The sequence below is a fragment of the Erythrolamprus reginae genome, chromosome 1 (genome assembly GCF_031021105.1).
Source record: "Erythrolamprus reginae isolate rEryReg1 chromosome 1, rEryReg1.hap1, whole genome shotgun sequence".
Classification (NCBI taxonomy): Eukaryota; Metazoa; Chordata; class Lepidosauria; order Squamata; family Dipsadidae; genus Erythrolamprus; species Erythrolamprus reginae.
Genome location: NC_091950.1, coordinates 54,866,927 through 54,883,594, shown reverse-complemented (window position 1 = coordinate 54,883,594; position 16,668 = coordinate 54,866,927). Strand labels below are relative to the sequence as shown.

At 43.0% G+C, this 16,668-nt stretch overlaps 1 protein-coding gene across 2 annotated transcripts in view; it reads left to right on the top strand.

Moving 5' to 3' along the window:
• Positions 1-16,668, top strand: part of PAPOLA (poly(A) polymerase alpha) — a 54,376-nt gene that overhangs the window by 15,249 nt on the left and 22,459 nt on the right. For both annotated transcript variants that reach the window (XM_070752661.1, XM_070752650.1), the window contains exons 2-9: positions 3,377-3,550; positions 4,067-4,133; positions 6,931-7,012; positions 9,943-10,052; positions 11,394-11,447; positions 13,354-13,465; positions 15,274-15,363; positions 15,462-15,600. In XM_070752661.1, coding sequence (XP_070608762.1) covers positions 3,377-3,550; positions 4,067-4,133; positions 6,931-7,012; positions 9,943-10,052; positions 11,394-11,447; positions 13,354-13,465; positions 15,274-15,363; positions 15,462-15,600 — 828 coding nt within the window. The remainder of the gene's footprint in view (positions 1-3,376; positions 3,551-4,066; positions 4,134-6,930; positions 7,013-9,942; positions 10,053-11,393; positions 11,448-13,353; positions 13,466-15,273; positions 15,364-15,461; positions 15,601-16,668) is intronic.

The following is a 16,668-nucleotide window of genomic DNA, read 5'->3' as shown; positions in this document are numbered from 1 at the left end:
CGCTTGTCCGTCGCTTTTCCGCTTGTCCGGCTGCCGCTTTTCCGCCCGCCGCTTGTCCGCCGCTTGTCCGCTTGTCCGCCTGCCGCAGCTGATCTGCTCGGCAGCGCAGTAGCAGCGAGGAGCCGAAGATGGGTTTTCCCCGTTGCCCACGCAAAGGGGAAACCCCATCTTCGGCTCCTCGCTGCTACTGCACTGCTGAGCAGATCAGCTGCTGGGCGGCCGAAGGAACCTTCCCTGGGTGCCGCCTGCCGCTCGAGAGCAAGAGGGGGACAGATAGAGAAAGAGAGAGAAGGAAAGAAAGAGATGAGAGAGGGAGGAAGAGAGTGTGAGAGAGGAAGAAGCAAGATAGAGAAAGAGAGAGAGAAAGAAAGATGAGAAAGGAAGGGAGTGACGTCATCGGGTGGAAAAATCGCGATATAGTGTTTCGCAAAGATCGAGATCGCGAAACTCGAAGGATCACTGTACTGTAGTTTCTTTCTGAAACTACTCATTTAGCTGTTATTTTAACTGCCTTGGAAATTAAGAATGTATGTGTCCTTCAGTTTCAGTTTTGCATACATTATGCTTTCTAGGATTGGGTTTGGGTCCCCCCTCCTTTTTTCCTTTTTTTTGTGCCTTCCAGTCCAGGGGTCCCCAAACTTTTTACACAGGGGGCCAGTTCACTATCCCTCAGACTGTTGGAGGGACGGACCATAAAAAAAACCTATGAACAAATCCCTATGCACACTGCACATACATTATTTAAAGTAAAAAACGAAATGGGAACAAATACAATATTTAAAATAAAGAAGAAGTAATAAAGTAATTAAGTAATTTATACTTCTTTATTAACAAGTAAATTTAAACTTAAATCAAATCAACAAACTCCCTCCATTTCTCCTTCCCTCCCTCCCTCCTACCTCTCCACTTCTCTCTTCCCTCTCCGTTTTTTCCTTCTCTCTCATGTTTCATTTTCCTCTCCCTTGTTCTTTCCCTCCATCATTTTCTCATTTTTCTCTTCCTCTTTTCTCTCTCTCTCACTCTCTTTCCATCTCTCCCTCTTCCTTTCTCTCTCCCTCTCTCTCTGTCCCTTTCTCTTTTTCTTTCTCTCACTCTCTATCTCTCCCTCTTTGTATCTCTCTCTCCCTCTATCTCTCCCTTTCTCTCTCCGTCTCTTTCTTTCTTTCTCTCACTCTCTCACTCTTTCTATCTATCCCTGTTTCTTCCTTTCTTTCTCTCCCTTTTCCTTTCTCTCCCTCTATCTCTTTCTCTCTTTCTTTCTTTCTCTCTGTTCCTCTCTTTTCTCTCTCTCGCTTTCTTTCTCCCTCACTCTTTCTATCTCTCCCTCTCTCTTCCTTTTCCTTTCTATCTCCCTCTCTATCTCTCCCTCTTGCTTTCTCTCTCTCTCTCTTTCTCTCTGTCCCCCCTCTCTCTCCAGCAATGGTTTTTTTTCTCTCTCTCTCTCTTACGATGACCCGGGGACAGCAGCGGAGCTTGGAGGCTGCAGCAACGCAGCCCCGAGAAGGACCGGCTGTTGGTCCCTTGAAGTTGCCACCGCCGCCTCCATTCGGGCGAAGGGATTTCCGCAGTGGGTGGTGGCGGCTTCAAGGGACCAACAGCCGGTCCTTTTCGGCGCTGCATTGCTGCAGCCTCCGAGGCCACCCACCGAGGAGATCCCTTCGCCTGGAGGCAGCGGTGGCTTCAGAGGCTGCAACAACACAGCGCCGAGAAAGACGAGCTGTTGGTCCCTTGAGGCCGACTCCTCCTCCATTCGGGTGAAGGGATGTCCGCAGTGGGCAGCAGCGGCTTCAAGGGATCAACAGCTGGTCCTTTTCGGCGCTGCGTTGCTGCAGCCTCCAAGGCCGCCCACCGAGGAGATCCCTTTGCCCGGAAGTGGCGGCCACTTCAGAGGCTGCAACAACGCAGCACCGAGAAAGACCAGCTGTTGGTCCCTTGAAGCCGCCGCTGCCTCCGTTCGGGTGAAGGGATCTCTGCGGTGGGCGGCGGCGGCAGCTTCAAGGGACCAACAGCCGGTCCTTGTTGAGCAGGTGAGCTTTGTAGCTTTGCCTCGAAGGAAGCCAAAGGAAGCTCAGCTCGGGGGCGGGCCTGGAGCAGCCGCTGCTGCCTACTCTGCCCCACGCTTTGGCCGCATCGGGGCCAAGTAAGCTGAGGCTAGGCCCGTCACTCCCGGCTCCAAGTGCGGGGCCTGGGCGGTGGGCGAGCATCGGGAGGGCCTCACCATCGCCTGGCCGGGGAAAAGCTCCCCTCCCCGCAATCCGGGATGGTGTGGCTGTCAACAAGTTAGTGCACGGGGGGGGGGGGGGGTTTCCTGGTGGCTTGCTTACTGCCCTTCACCCGCTCTTGCAGGGCTTCCAGGCTGAGGGCAGAGGCCAGCGCCCTCCCCACGGGATGGCGAAGAAGCAAAAAAGCGGCACTCTCCCGCTCTCTCCCCCCTCTTTCTTGCTTTATTTCTCTCTCTCACACACACACTTCCTCCCTTTCTATCTCTCCCTTTTTCTCTCTCGCTCTCCCTCTCCGCAGCAGACCCCCCCCCAACGCCAAAACTGCAGCGCACACGAGGATTCGGGACCAACTCCTCTTCCTTCTTCCTGGCAACATCTCTGCAAGGATGGTCTCAAGCGTCCCTCCCTCCCAAAGGCACCCCCGAAGCTGCCTCAACCAGGAAGAGGCGGCACCTGCCATAGCTCCCTCACCCGCCCAAGCCACCAATGCCTGCCAGGCTCCCGCGGGGCGCCTGCTTGTGGTGACTCGTCAGTGACCTGAGTATAAGCCGAGGTTGGCGTTTTTCAGCCCAACTGAAAAACTTGGCTTATACTCGAGTATATACAGTATATCACATTACTTTAAAATGCTGATCAACTATTGTGTTAATTGCGCCATCTATGCTGAGAACTAAGGAAAAAGAACTGTGGCCTAATTAGTTTCAGGCTTCTTATAAATGTTTGGAGAGAACATTAGAACAAAAAGAAAATTAAACTCAGTAGATATACTATTGTTAATCACACTGAAACTGTTTGATTCCCCAAAATATTTTATTTACAAAGTGAAACCAACAGTAGAGTTCCAGCATATTTCCAAACTATTAAATCTCAATGATCTACAACCCTTCTACATATGTTTCAGCTTACAGTCCTGTAATCATCTTTGTTGCTCTTTGCACTCTTTTTTTAAAGTCTCAACATCTTTTTTGTATTGTGGTGACCAAAACTGAAGAAGTGGTGTCATGTGTAATAGTATGTTTATTTAATAACTGTTTACAAACCTATAAATACATATTTGTTTACAAATTTCTAGCTTTAGTTTATTTTTTTCTGTTGAGTACAGTAACTTCTTATTAAAATGTAATTTATTTTAATTTTGTTTTGTTTGCTTGTAGTCCAGTTACAACCCAGGGATCACAACAAACACAACAACCGCAGAAACATTATGGCATTACCTCACCAATCAGTTTAGCTTCCCCTAAGGAGAATGACTGTTTACTTGCCCAGAAGCTAATTGAAACCCTAAAACCCTTTGGTGTCTTTGAAGAGGAGGAAGAACTGCAACGCAGGTGAATAAAATTCTTTTTAGTTTTCTTGTGTGAAATTTTCTCTGGAAAAATGAAAATTCATAATAGAAGCAACATAGAACAAAAATGTTCTTCCAATTGTCTTAGGCGCCAGTTGTTGAAATTTTAAAAAGTTTAGTTTTGTGAAACTTTCATTCAGCTTGATTCTTATTTTGCAGTATAGTTGTTCCTATCATACACAGGCATTTTCTGATCATGTTCATCACATGTAGGAGTGAAATGGGAATTGTATCTGTTGCACAGTTTTTCAGCACAAAATTAGCATAAAATATATACTGAATTGTTAGCAAATGGGAGTATTTTTTATTTATTATCTTTCAAGTGCAATGTAATTAGGCATTTCAAGACTTTTTAAAAAAAATGTGGAAGTCCTAAAATAGCTAACAGCCTAGCAAACAAAAACATCAAATATAGAAAAATGGTGGTGGTGGTGATGATTATGATGATAGTAATATTAGCAAGTTATATACATGTAATAATTATATATTTCATCAACAGAATTCTAATTTTGGGAAAGCTAAATAACTTAGTAAAGGAATGGATACGAGAAATCAGTGAAATTAAGGTATGAATATTTGTATTCATTTTAAAATGACAAAGCTTAAAAAAATCATCACATGTATTATGGTGTAAACCTGTAGGTCAGCGTTTCCCAACCGGTGTGCCGCGGCACACTGGTGTGCCGCGACACACCGTCAGGTGTGCCGCGGCGAGAGGCGGCAGAGGAGAGTGGGCGGATCGGGCAGGCAATGGGGCAGGGGGGAGAAGCCAGGGGCGCGTTTGGCCGGAGGCACCGTGGGGAGGCAGGGGCAGCCGCGGCTCCCTTTACTCCTACTGCCGCACCTCCCTGCCCCTGCCTCCCCACGGTGCCTCCGGCCAAACGCGCCCCTGGCTTCTCCCCCCTGCCCCATTGCCTGCCCGATCCGCCCACTCTCCTCTGCCGCCGCCTCCTGCCTTGGGGCGAGCAATCCGGGAGTCCGGGACTGTGTGGCTTTGCGCCATGAAGAGAAAACGGCCGACTTTTCCCTGCTGCCGTTTTCTCTTCATGGCGCAAAGCCACACAGTCCCGGACTCCCGGATTGCTCGCCCCAAGGCAGGAGGCGGCGGTGGAGGAGAGTGGGCGGGCAATGGGGCAGGGCGGAGAAGCCAGGGGCGCATTTGGCCGGAGGCACCGTGGGGAGGCAGGGGCAGGGAGGTGCGGCAGTAGGAGTAAAGGGAGCCGCGGCTTCCCCTGCCTCCCCACGGTGGCAATAGCAGCGGCTGAGGCTTTCACTTGTGGCATCGGGAGTGCTAATAGCGGTGGCAGCGGCGGGAATAGCGGGGGGGGGGCTCCTGCCCGCCGCTGCTATTAGCACTCCAGCGGATCGGGCAGGCAGAGACATCGACGAGAAGCCATGGACGCGAGGGGGCTCCAGGGCTGATGCTTCCACTTGTGGCTGTCCCCGCCCGCCCGATCCTTCCTTCTCTCCGGATTTTTTTGGGTGCGGCTTCTTCCACAGCGGTGGCTGCAGCGGCGCTGGCGATCCGGCCGCTAGCCGCTCCAAGCGCTGTGGGAACGCCCACCCCTCTCACAGTCCCGTCCCGGGCTGTCAGTAAAGGGGCTGCTTGCTCGGAACATTCAAACTAAGGGAAACCTTCGCTGGCCTCCACAGAGAAGAAAGGAAGAGAGAGAACGAGAGAGAGCAACAGAGAGAGAGAGAGAGTGAGAAAGAACAAGAGAGAGAAAGCATGAAAGAGAGAGAAAGAAAATAAGAGAGAACAAGAGAGAGAGACTAAGAGAGAGAGAAAGAAAAGAGAGAGAGAGAAAATAAGAGAATGAGAGAGAGCAACAGAGAGAGAGAAAGAACAAGAAAAAGCACGAGAGAAGAAAAGCAAGAGAGAAAAAGAGAGATAGCAAGAGATACTGAAAGAAAGCAAGAGAGAGAGAGAGAGAAAAAAAGAAAGCAAGAGAGACAGGAAGAGGAAAGGAGAGAGAGAGAGAAATGAGAACAAAAAGGGGAGGAGAAATGAGAAAATGATTGAGGCAGAGAATGAGAGGAGAGAGAAACAAGAGAGAGAGAGAGAGGTGATTCTTGAAGCATATGGTAAAAAGCACCCAAATAATAAGAAAAAAACCCCAGCCCTCACCTGTTTTTGAAAAGAATAAAAGAGAATTAAACCCCAGCCCTCACCTGGTTTTGGAAATGGTTGGAGTGTGTATACATACACACACATAAGGGGGGGAGAGAGACAGGGATGGAAAAAGAGGAGAAGTGAAAGGGAGAAGGAATGAGGGAAAAAGGGAGGAAGAGAGAGAAATGAGAAACATGAGAGAGAAAAGGGGGAAAGACAGGAGAAGTACCCATAAATGAGACAGTGGTATAAATTTCAGGAGGGATGATTGATGATTGACTGTATTTATAAGGGGATGTTACATGGGATTATATATATGAGGGGGTTATTTATGTATGTGTGTGTGTGTGTGTGTATGTATGTATGTATTTATTTATTTATTTATTTATTAGATTTGTGTCATTTTGGTTGGTGGTGTGCCCCAGGATTTTGTAAATGTAAAAAGTGTGCCGCGGCTCAAAAAAGGTTGAAAATCACTGCTGTAGGTGATAATTCCATCAGATGGATAAAAGATATCTTGAGAGGAATGTTACATATTCATAGTTTTAGTACGAATAAAGCATGGAATAGTAAAAGGTTTCAAGGAGAAAAAAGTAGACTTTCAGACATTTGTCCTTGCAGATTTACTTAAAGACTTGTTTATTTAATCTCTTATAAATCTTATCATCTCCAGTAGACAGAGATTATTATCGATTTCCTAAAATGAAAGTAACTAAGAGTTATTGAACTTTGTAATGATTTTCTTTGCAATTCTCAATTTGTTACATTTCTCTTGTAATCTTACAATGCACTATTTCAACAAGTAGATTTTCAGTATTTAAGGAAACAACTTTTTATAACTTCTGATTAGATACATTAAATTTATATTAGTTCATGTTGAACTATACTTACCCTATTTCCCCCAAAATAGGGGGATAATCCCCTGATAATAAGCCTAATTTGGCTTTTGAGTGCATGGCAATAAGGCCAAGCACTTATTTCACGGTTCAAAAAATATAAGACAGGGTCTTATTTTCGGGAAAATGTGGTAGGACTTCCATTGAGCTAGAGAAAGCCATTATAATTGGTAGGATTTTATTGTATATAGATGAATTTGTTCTATATGTCTCAGCAATAAGCTACTAATTGAAGGTCAGGATACATGATATAGATAGTGTGCTAGCATCTGCTCTCTATATGTCAATATTGTATTGGCTGCATGGTTCACAAAATGGAAAAAAAGCCTCAAATCATATTTTTTATCTCATCAGAATCTTCCACAATCTGTAATAGAAAACGTTGGTGGGAAAATTTTTACCTTTGGCTCATATCGATTAGGCGTGCACACAAAAGGTAACTTTATCATGGGTTGGTGGATGAATGGATAGATGGACACATATATCTGTGTTCAGTTACAAAAAAAAGTACAACATCTCAAAAATGTATATAACTTTCACAAGAAATTTGTTGGAAATAAAATTAGCAGAAGCTTTTCCACTTATGACAATTAAATGTTCAGATGCATTCATTTGTGGGAGGAAAGGCACTTTGCTGGCTCAGGTAGTATCATCTGGTTACCTCTTCTAAACTGATCTTGGCTATTAGAGAAGACTGGGCATAAACGTTTTCATGGGGCCACTGATGTTAGGCCTATAATGTTAACAATTCCTATTTCAATTAAATAAACTAAAACTTTTCTGCTAAATTCAAATCTCTGATTATGTCTTACAATGAAGTATACAATAGTTTTTATTCTTGGTATTTTTGCCAGAACAATGAAGAATGATGCACCTATTGTAAAGTTGATGCATTCTTCATCAGAAATTCCTGATGGAGTGGACAAGACCATTGGAGCTGTGAGTTCCACCACCTGTTTGCTGGATCCGTGTCCCTCCTGGCTGGTTTCGGCCAGCAGGGAGGTGACATGGAGCTGGGTCCAGGAGATTGTCAACGCTTCTTTGGGGAGGGGGTCCTTTCCGGATCCCTACAAGGAGGCACTTGTGCGCCCCCTCCTCAAGAAGCCTTCCTTGGACCCAGCCATTCTCAACAACTATCGTCCAGTCTCCAACCTTCCCTTTATGGGGAAGGTTGTCGAGAAGGTGGCGGCGCTCCAGCGGTCCTTGGAAGAAGCCGATTATCTAGGCCCTCAGCAGTCGGGTTTCAGGCCTGGCTACAGCACGGAAACTACTTTGGTCGCGTTGATGGATGTTCTCTGGCAGGACCGGGACAGGAGTTTATCCTCTGTCCTGGTGGTTCTTGACTTCTCAGCGGCTTTCAATACCATCGACCATGGTATCCTTCTGCGCCGGCTGGAGGGGTTGGGAGTGGGAGGCACTGTCCTTCAGTAGTTCTCCTACCTCTCCGGTCGGTCGCAGTCAGTGTTAGTGGGGGATCAGAGGTTGACCTACAACAAATGAAGAAACCTCGAGGTTGTGGGGTGCCTCAGGGGTTGGTCCTCTCCCCCCTGCTATTTAATATCTACATGAAACCACTGGGTGAATTCATCCAGGGGCATGGGGTGAGGTATCATCAGCAGTGGAAGTGATGTGCCGGTGCCTGGAGACTGTTAGGGTCTGGATGGGTGTCAACAGACTCAAACTCAACCCTGATAAGACAGAGTAGCTGTGGGTTTTGCCGCCCAAGGACAATTCCATCTGTCCGTCCATTACCCTGACCCCCTCAGAGAGGATCCGCAACTTGGCCGTCCTCTTTGATCCACAGCTAACATTAGTGAACCATTTTTCGGCTCTGGCGAGGGGGGCGTTTGCCCAGGTTCATCTGGTGCACCAGTTGCGGCCCTACTTGGACCGGGAGTCACTGCTCACAGCCACTCATGCCCTTATCACCTCGAGGTTCGACTACTGTAATCCTCTCTACTTGGACCTTTGAAGAGTGTCTGGAAACTTCAGATTGTGCAGAATGCAGCTGCGAGAGCAATCATGGGATTTCCCAGATATGCCCATGTAACACCAACACTCTGCAGTCTGCATTGGTCAGTTTTTGGTCACAATTCAAAGTGTTGGTTATGACCTATAAAGCCCTTCATGGCATCGGACCAGAATATCTCTGGGACCGCCTTCTGCCGCACGAATCCCAGCGACCAATTAGGTCCCACAGAGTTGGCCTTCTCTAGGTCCCGTCAACGAAACAATGTCGTCTGGCGGGACCCAGGGGCAGCACCGACCCTCTGGAATCAACTCCCCCCGGAGCTCAGGACTGCCCCCACCCTCCTTGCTTTTCACAAACTTCTCAAAGCCCACCTCTGCCGCCAGGCATAGGGAAATTGATTCCCCGGGGCCGTTTTGTTTTATGTTTGGTCTTTCTGGGATGTATGACTGTTTTTATATTAAGGGTTTTAAACTGTTTTTTAACTATTGGATTTGTACTGTGTTTTGTTGCTGTGAGTCTCCGGAGAGGGGTGGCATACAAATCTAATTAATAATAATAATAATTAATAATAATAATAATAATAATAATAATAATAATAATAATAATATAATTCTTCAAAAATCAGCATGGGTATGCTGCCATGGCTTGGTGATAGTTAAATACTTTGTAGTCTAGATTTGTGTATTGCTTTTGTGTTTTGGAGATTTCTCAAGGATTTCTTGTAATCAAAGAGATCTCCTATTTTCATCTTTAAAATCTACAAGAAGATCCCCAAAACGTGAGCCCTTCTTCTGTCTTTGATATCAGTGCAGCATTTTGTGATCAGCCCTGAGGCTCAGGAAGCTCTGAAGCAGTTTTTCACACTTTCAGGGAAAAGTAGCCCTAATATAAACTATTGGTTCTGCTCAGTTAATTCTATGTAAGTGAATAGAATCTAGCATTAAATTATATAACATTTATACACTTCATTAATTTTAAAACATATTCTCTTTAAAATACTATGTATTTGGAGAATGAAAAATATGTCTTATTTTAGTTAAATGGTATGCATATTATGAAACATTTACTTAAATGTTGAATTAAAAATAACATTCCTTCACTAGAAGAAATAAGATGCAAAATTATAGAGAATATTAAATTTTATGTTTTGAATTGTTTATTCTATCTTAAAGTTGGGGAAATTAGAAATGTAACTGACAATTAGATTATTCAGGGTGATTGTAAATGGTAGATTTGAAAGTATGCATTCAAATTAACAAGAAAATCATGGTGAATGTTGTCCAGTGTTCTTGAATATATTATACTAAAGAATATTGCTATTTAAAGTGAACATTTCAGCCTTGACATTTTGGCAGTTTATGTTATATTTAACAGTTTATGGCTGCTTGTTTTAGGTGCAGACATTGATGCATTATGTGTGGCACCAAGGCATGTTGACAGGAGTGATTTTTTCACCTCATTTTATGAAAAACTGAAATTACAGGAAGAAGTCAAAGACTTACGGGTATGCAGATTCTTTTAATTTATAAACTTTATAAATCCAAAAGAAACAATTTAAAAAGTTTATTCTGTAGTGCATAATGAAGTAATGATAGTTTTGCAATATCCTCCAATAGTGGAGAAATAGTTCTTTTAATTGTTTTGTTGATATTTATTATAGAATTAGAAACAGTAGGACTCGAGACAAATCTTATTCATCTCCTTAGTCCTTGATTAGGACCACAGTTGAGAGCAAAATTTCCATCACTAAGTGATGCAGTCATAACGTGTGACATCATGTGACTGCATCACTCAGCGGTGATAATTCTGATGCTTCCTATTGTTTTGTGAAGCTATTTCCATCAATTGTTGGCTAAGGATCCACCCCAATCCATTCTTGGCTTAGTCCCTCTCAGCCTTGAGCCTTGGTAAAGTAAGAGACTTCCTCCAACTCCCCTCCATCTCCCCGGTCTATCTTTCGTATATGTCTGCCCTTTTGGCTGCTCTGAACCTTGCTTTGTGGTGCTGCAAGTGGTCACAGAACTTCATGGCTCTGGGGTTGCTTGCCACACTTTAGGCCAATGGCTTCTTAGTATACCACGGTTCTGGGAATGCAAGAAACCTCTGAGCCATATCACAGTGCAAAATACAGCTGTCTCTGAAAGGTCACTTGTCACAATCCAGCCCAGCAGTATGGTGCAAGGTTGCCATGTCTTGGGAAAGCCCAGTAGCACGATGCAGATCTGCCATACCCCAGGAACCAAGTAGCACAAAGTCACTGTGTCTTCGGAAGCCCCAGCTGCTGCATCCAAATCTTTTTGCTTTAAGAAACTTGCTGCCTTGCACGCCATATCCCCAGCTGACCTTTTCTATCTTGTACTAGCTGCTGACAATGCATGCCCTGGCTCTTCACAAGGGACCATTTGAGCCAATCTTCCCCAGGTCTCCTGGAAAAACTGCCATGTATGATCTTTGGAAGAAAGCCTTATGTGGTCAGCGGTTACCTCTTAAAGGACCAGGCTAGGTATAATTGGTCAGCAGCCAGAGCAGGAAGATGGTAAAAGTTATCTAGGGCATCAGGGGCCACAGAGTGCAGAGGACCAAAAGGACGTGGATGGGAAAGAGATAGGTAGAAGAAGGAGACTTGAGGCACCACTGATGTCCTAAGAACAGACATATATCTAAATTTTGAATATGACTGCGGAAGTACTGCAACAGTCATAACTTTGGAGATTGGTTGTAAGTCCTTTCAGCAGTGCCATAACTTGAAATGGTCATTGAACAAACAGTTGAAAGTCTAGGACAATCTGTAGCTTTGTTTCAGCATAGAATGAATATTTCTCATTGCAAAATGCTTATTTTTCAGGCTGTTGAAGAAGCATTTGTTCCTGTTATTAAATTGTGTTTTGATGGAATAGAGGTAAATTAAATCTTTTTTCTTATTATGTTACACATCTGCTCTTTAGAAAAGAATAAAGTCACACTTGTTCTCAAAGGACACCATGATTCTCCCAGTTGAGAGGAATCACTGTATTAGAAGACAAGGCCTAGGTTTCAAGGAAATAGAACCTTCCACTGTTATGGATCTGATAATAGGCCCATTGAGGGAAGAGGTATCCCAATTCCTTTAACAAAGCCTTCAAGACAGAAAGAGGGAACTTGATCTCCAACCATACATATTGTCACAAGAAGCTTTAGTTTTTTGTAAGATTCCTATGGATGGCGTTTTTTAGGTCAGAGTACATATGGCTTCAGTTATAAGAATCTTATCTGTCCATCCATCCATCCAATTTATATTTCTGGCCAACGGTCCAGGTAATTTTGGGCAGCAAAGAAACAAAAGCAGAGAATTATATTAAAACAACACAAATTATCCCTCTTTGGACAGGGAGTCTATTCACAGTCACTCATGCCCATATCACCTCGAGGTTCGACTACTGCAATGCTCTCTACATAGGGCTACCTTTGAGTGTTCAGAAATTGCAAATTATGCAGAATGCAGCTGCATGAGTGGTCATGGGCCTCCCTAGGTATGCCCATATTTCTCCAGCACTCCGTGGACTGCATTGGTTGCCGATTGGTTTCTGGACACGATTCAAAGTGTTGGTTATGACCTATAAAGCCTTACATGGCATTGAGCCAAATTACTTGTGGGACCAGATTTTTATGGCCTTGCAAATGTGTTTGAAGAGGAAGACTGTTCCATAGGGCATGTAACAAAGGTACACGTCCTTGGAGTTGCTAAAAGACATTGTTTTCTCACTGCTACTGGGACACACCAATTCTTCCAGATCTGATGGATGAGCAGAAGCTACTGTTGTCCTTTAAATAACCTGATCCTATATTAGGTAGTGCTCTAAAAGCAACAAGTAGTACCAAACCTATAGAAATGCCAGAAACACACTTTAATATGAGATAAATTCATTTAATAGGAAATCTGTTTATTTACTGAAGTAGTAAGGAGTGAAATCTCTCCTTCTGAAGACTTTCTTCATGCATAATTTTATTTGCAATCATGATGTGAAATTAACTGCAAAGCTTCTTGAACTTTGTACTCAGAATATCTGAATGCACTATACTCGGGATGTGAGAGAAGAAAAGAGTGTCACAAGACTGATTTAAAAGCAAAAGAGTAAAGGACAGTGAAAGACTAAAGAATAGAAAAATGCCCGCAGCTGCCTTTCAGAGGCCCATGCTTGGTCAGCAGTGGGAGCAAGTGGAAAGCAAAGGCCAGCTAGGGATGTCAGGAGTTGCAGAGTGCGGGAACCCAAAAGTGTATATTAGCAGGTGGGGGTGTTGCAATGTTTCTTCATACATAAATACAAGCAGGCTGCTAACTGGCCAAATTTTGAGGATCTGACCATGGTAATGTTGCAACAGCTATAACCTCAGGCATTTAGTCGTAACTCTTCATTTTGTGCCTCTATAACATCCAACGGTCACTAAATGAATGGTTGTAAGTTGAGGACTCCCCACTCAATAAGCCTATTGAAGGCTGATTGCCAAGACTCCAGATTGTAATCAGGTGATCATGGGGGTGCTGTAATGGCTATAACTTGTAGCAAAATTTGAGGGTCATTGAATAAATGATAAATTAAGCAAGCATTGTGTGTAATAGGTTTTATTAGGAAATAAAGTATCTTCTGTTTAAATTTCTACCTCAAAGCTGCAAAATGCATTATGAAAATTACTGATTATTATGGTTGAGAAAACCCTGTAATAAAATTACGTTAGAATGCCCCTAAAAACTGCAGCTTTGTAATATTTTGTCAGCAAATGGGATAATATGATTGAGAGCTTATTTTATCTTATTTATTTTTGTTTAGATTGATATCTTGTTTGCCAGATTAGCACTGCAAACTATTCCTGAAGACCTAGACCTTCGAGATGATAGTCTACTTAAAAATTTAGACATTAGATGCATACGAAGTCTTAATGGTGAGTTTATTTTAGATTTGTGGAATAAAAAGAAAGTGAGTGACTTTTCATAATGGTTTCTGATCTTAATTCCATACAGTAAATGTTTTTCACAATTAATTCTTTAGCCAGATGACATTAAATTATTTCTCATTCTTCTGAAGATTTATCTTAACTATAAAAGTTGTGTAATGTATTGCAAAAAGACATAGGGCAGAGGATTTAAGAAGTTGGGACCATTTGTTTCATGTCCCCATCAATCTAAGTAATTTGTGGTAAAATGAAAAAGGGTTTTTTTAGATGACATGGCTTGGGGGGGTATGAAAGTGGTAAACAATCCTTTGAAGAATAGCAGCTCTCTGTTGGGATGTTAGCTTATTATTTAGCTTGCATAAGAATACACATTTGTCTTATCTGTTAAGTAGTAGTACATTTTGGAGAAATAACTTTTGGGAAATAAGTTGCCGCAAATACTACACATCTGTGTATTATGCCTAGTACAGTGGTACCTCATGATACGAACCCCTCGTCATACGAACATTTCAAGATACGAACCCAGAGTTCGGAATATTTTTGCCTCTTCTTACGAACTTTTTTCACCTTACGAACCTGCCGCCGGCCGCTGGGATGCCCCACCTCCAGACTTGAGTTCCTCCCAGTTTTTTCCCACCCTGTCCTGCCCCATTCTCCCCTCTGGATCTCCATGGGTTTCCTCCGTTTTTCTGCACTCTTTCCTGCCCCATTCTCCCCTCTGGATCTCCATGGGTTTCCTCCATTTTTCTGCACTCTTTCCTGCCCCATTCTCCCCTCTGGATCTCCATGGGTTTCCTCCATTTTTCTGCACTCTTTCCTGCCCCATTCTCCCCTCTGGATCTCCATGGGTTTCCTCCGTTTTTCTGCACTCTTTCCTGCCCCATTCTCCCCTCTGGATCTCCATGGGTTTCCTCCGTTTTTCTGCACTCTTTCCTGCCCCATTCTCCCCCCTGGATCTCCATGGGTTTCCTCCGTTTTTCTGCACTCTTTCCTGCCCCATTCTCCCCTCTGGATCTCCATGGGTTTCCTCCATTTTTCTGCACTCTTTCCTGCCCCATTCTCCCCTCTGGATCTCCATGGGTTTCCTCCATTTTTCTGCACTCTTTCCTGCCCCATTCTCCACCCTGGATCTCCATGGGTTTCCTCCGTTTTTCTGCACTCTTTCCTGCCCCATTCTCCCCTCTGGATCTCCATGGGTTTCCTCCGTTTTTCTCCACTCTTTCCTGCCCCATTCTCCCCTCTGGATCTCCATGGGTTTCCTCCGTTTTTCTCCACTCTTTCCTGCCCCATTCTCCCCTCTGGATCTCCATGGGTTTCCCTCCCCCCCACTCCGTTCGCCTCAGCTTCGTCTGCCGGCAGCTTTTTTTTTTAAAGCCTTAATGTTTTGGATTTTCCTAATCGGCTTGCACGCATTATTGGCTTTTCCATTGTTTCCTATGGGAAACATTGTTTCATCTTACGAACTTTTCACCTTACGAACCTCGTCCTGGAACCAATAAAGTTCGTAAGATGAGGTATTACTGTACTTTTATTTAGGCTTCATTTATCATGATTTTTGCCTGCCCAATAACAAAATTGTTTGGGCTTGTGTATAATGGTTTCCATTTGAACTTAAGAATTACAAACTTGAGTTTGAGTATCAGTTTGTGTATTATTTTGTGGATATATGCATTAGATTACAAATACAGAACCTCAGAGCTAGACATTAGAGTTTAGCATTATCTTATGACAAAATTTCCAAGTATTTGGAAGAAAAATAAGATTATGATGGGATTTATTTTGCTTTTGTGTTTCAGGTTGCAGAGTAACTGATGAAATTCTCCATCTAGTACCAAACATTGACAATTTCAGGTTAACACTGAGAGCTATCAAACTGTGGGCCAAACGTAAGTAGAGTCGTATGAAACTAGTGTTTTTTTAAAGGATACTGTGCTATTGAATGAAAGTAACTAAAAGTAACTCTCTTTTCCCCTTTAAACAACAGGGCACAACATCTATTCCAATATACTAGGTTTCCTTGGTGGAGTTTCCTGGGCTATGCTAGTAGCAAGAACTTGCCAGCTTTATCCAAATGCAATAGCATCAACTCTTGTACATAAATTTTTCTTGGTATTTTCTAAATGGTATGTCTCTTTAGATTACACTAAAATAAAAATTATTATAGACCCTGAATTTTAGTGTTGTTTGTATGGCATTTATTCAGATGGTGTCAGGTTTAGAGTTTCACGTAAAGGAGCATTTATTCTCCCAAGAGATTGGAAGACATTGTAGCAGAGTTTCCAATTGCTAAAATTTATTTTATAGCTGCAAGTATAGATCTTCTGTTTACATTGTATAAGGCTTTTAAACTAAAACAAACATGGCCTTTGTAAGCCTAAGTGCTCCTGGCTTATAATGTCATCCATTTTAATTTTAATTGATTGGGGGGGGGGGGGGGTTACACAAACATGTAGCCTAAATGGTTTGATGCAGTAGTATTAAAGCCCTTAATGAAGGATAGTTAGTCCACAATGACCATGCATGATGTAATTTCCATGCTACATATTTCATGGAATAATTGAGATGCTTAATTGTGGTCTGAATGTTTTTTAAGCCTTCCCCTCAAAGACTTTTTTACAGGTGGGTGAGACTAAAATAATTCCAGGTACCGCTAGGAACAATTTCATTATTTCTTAATAAAAATAATGCTCTATGATCAGAAAAAACCCATAATCACTGTCTTCATGGTCATCCTTAAAGTTGGGTTTAATTTTTATAATATTGTTTGAACTGGAATGACCAATAATAGCTGTATAGGTCAGAATTAAACATAAAACATTGTGGTACTTTACACATATACACCATTGCCTTATGCTGGAAACTTTATTGAGTAAGATGGAAGGAATGGTGTGCATAAAATATGTGGACATTTCAGATTTGTGTTGAAATTTGCTTCTCAGAAGAAACACTTTTTGACTGAGTAGAATAATAGAATTATTAAAGTTAGTTAACTCATTAAAACATAATATATTGGTTAATTTACATACGAATTTCATTTTGAAATGATCAAGGCACTCTTCTTGAGGAGACAACTAACAGACAAACGCTGTGTTTATTTGCCAAGTAATGTAAAGTGTTCCTATCATTCATACCTCTGATGGCAGCTCTTATCCATTCTGGTATGAGAAAGGGATTATAAATGTTAAAATAAT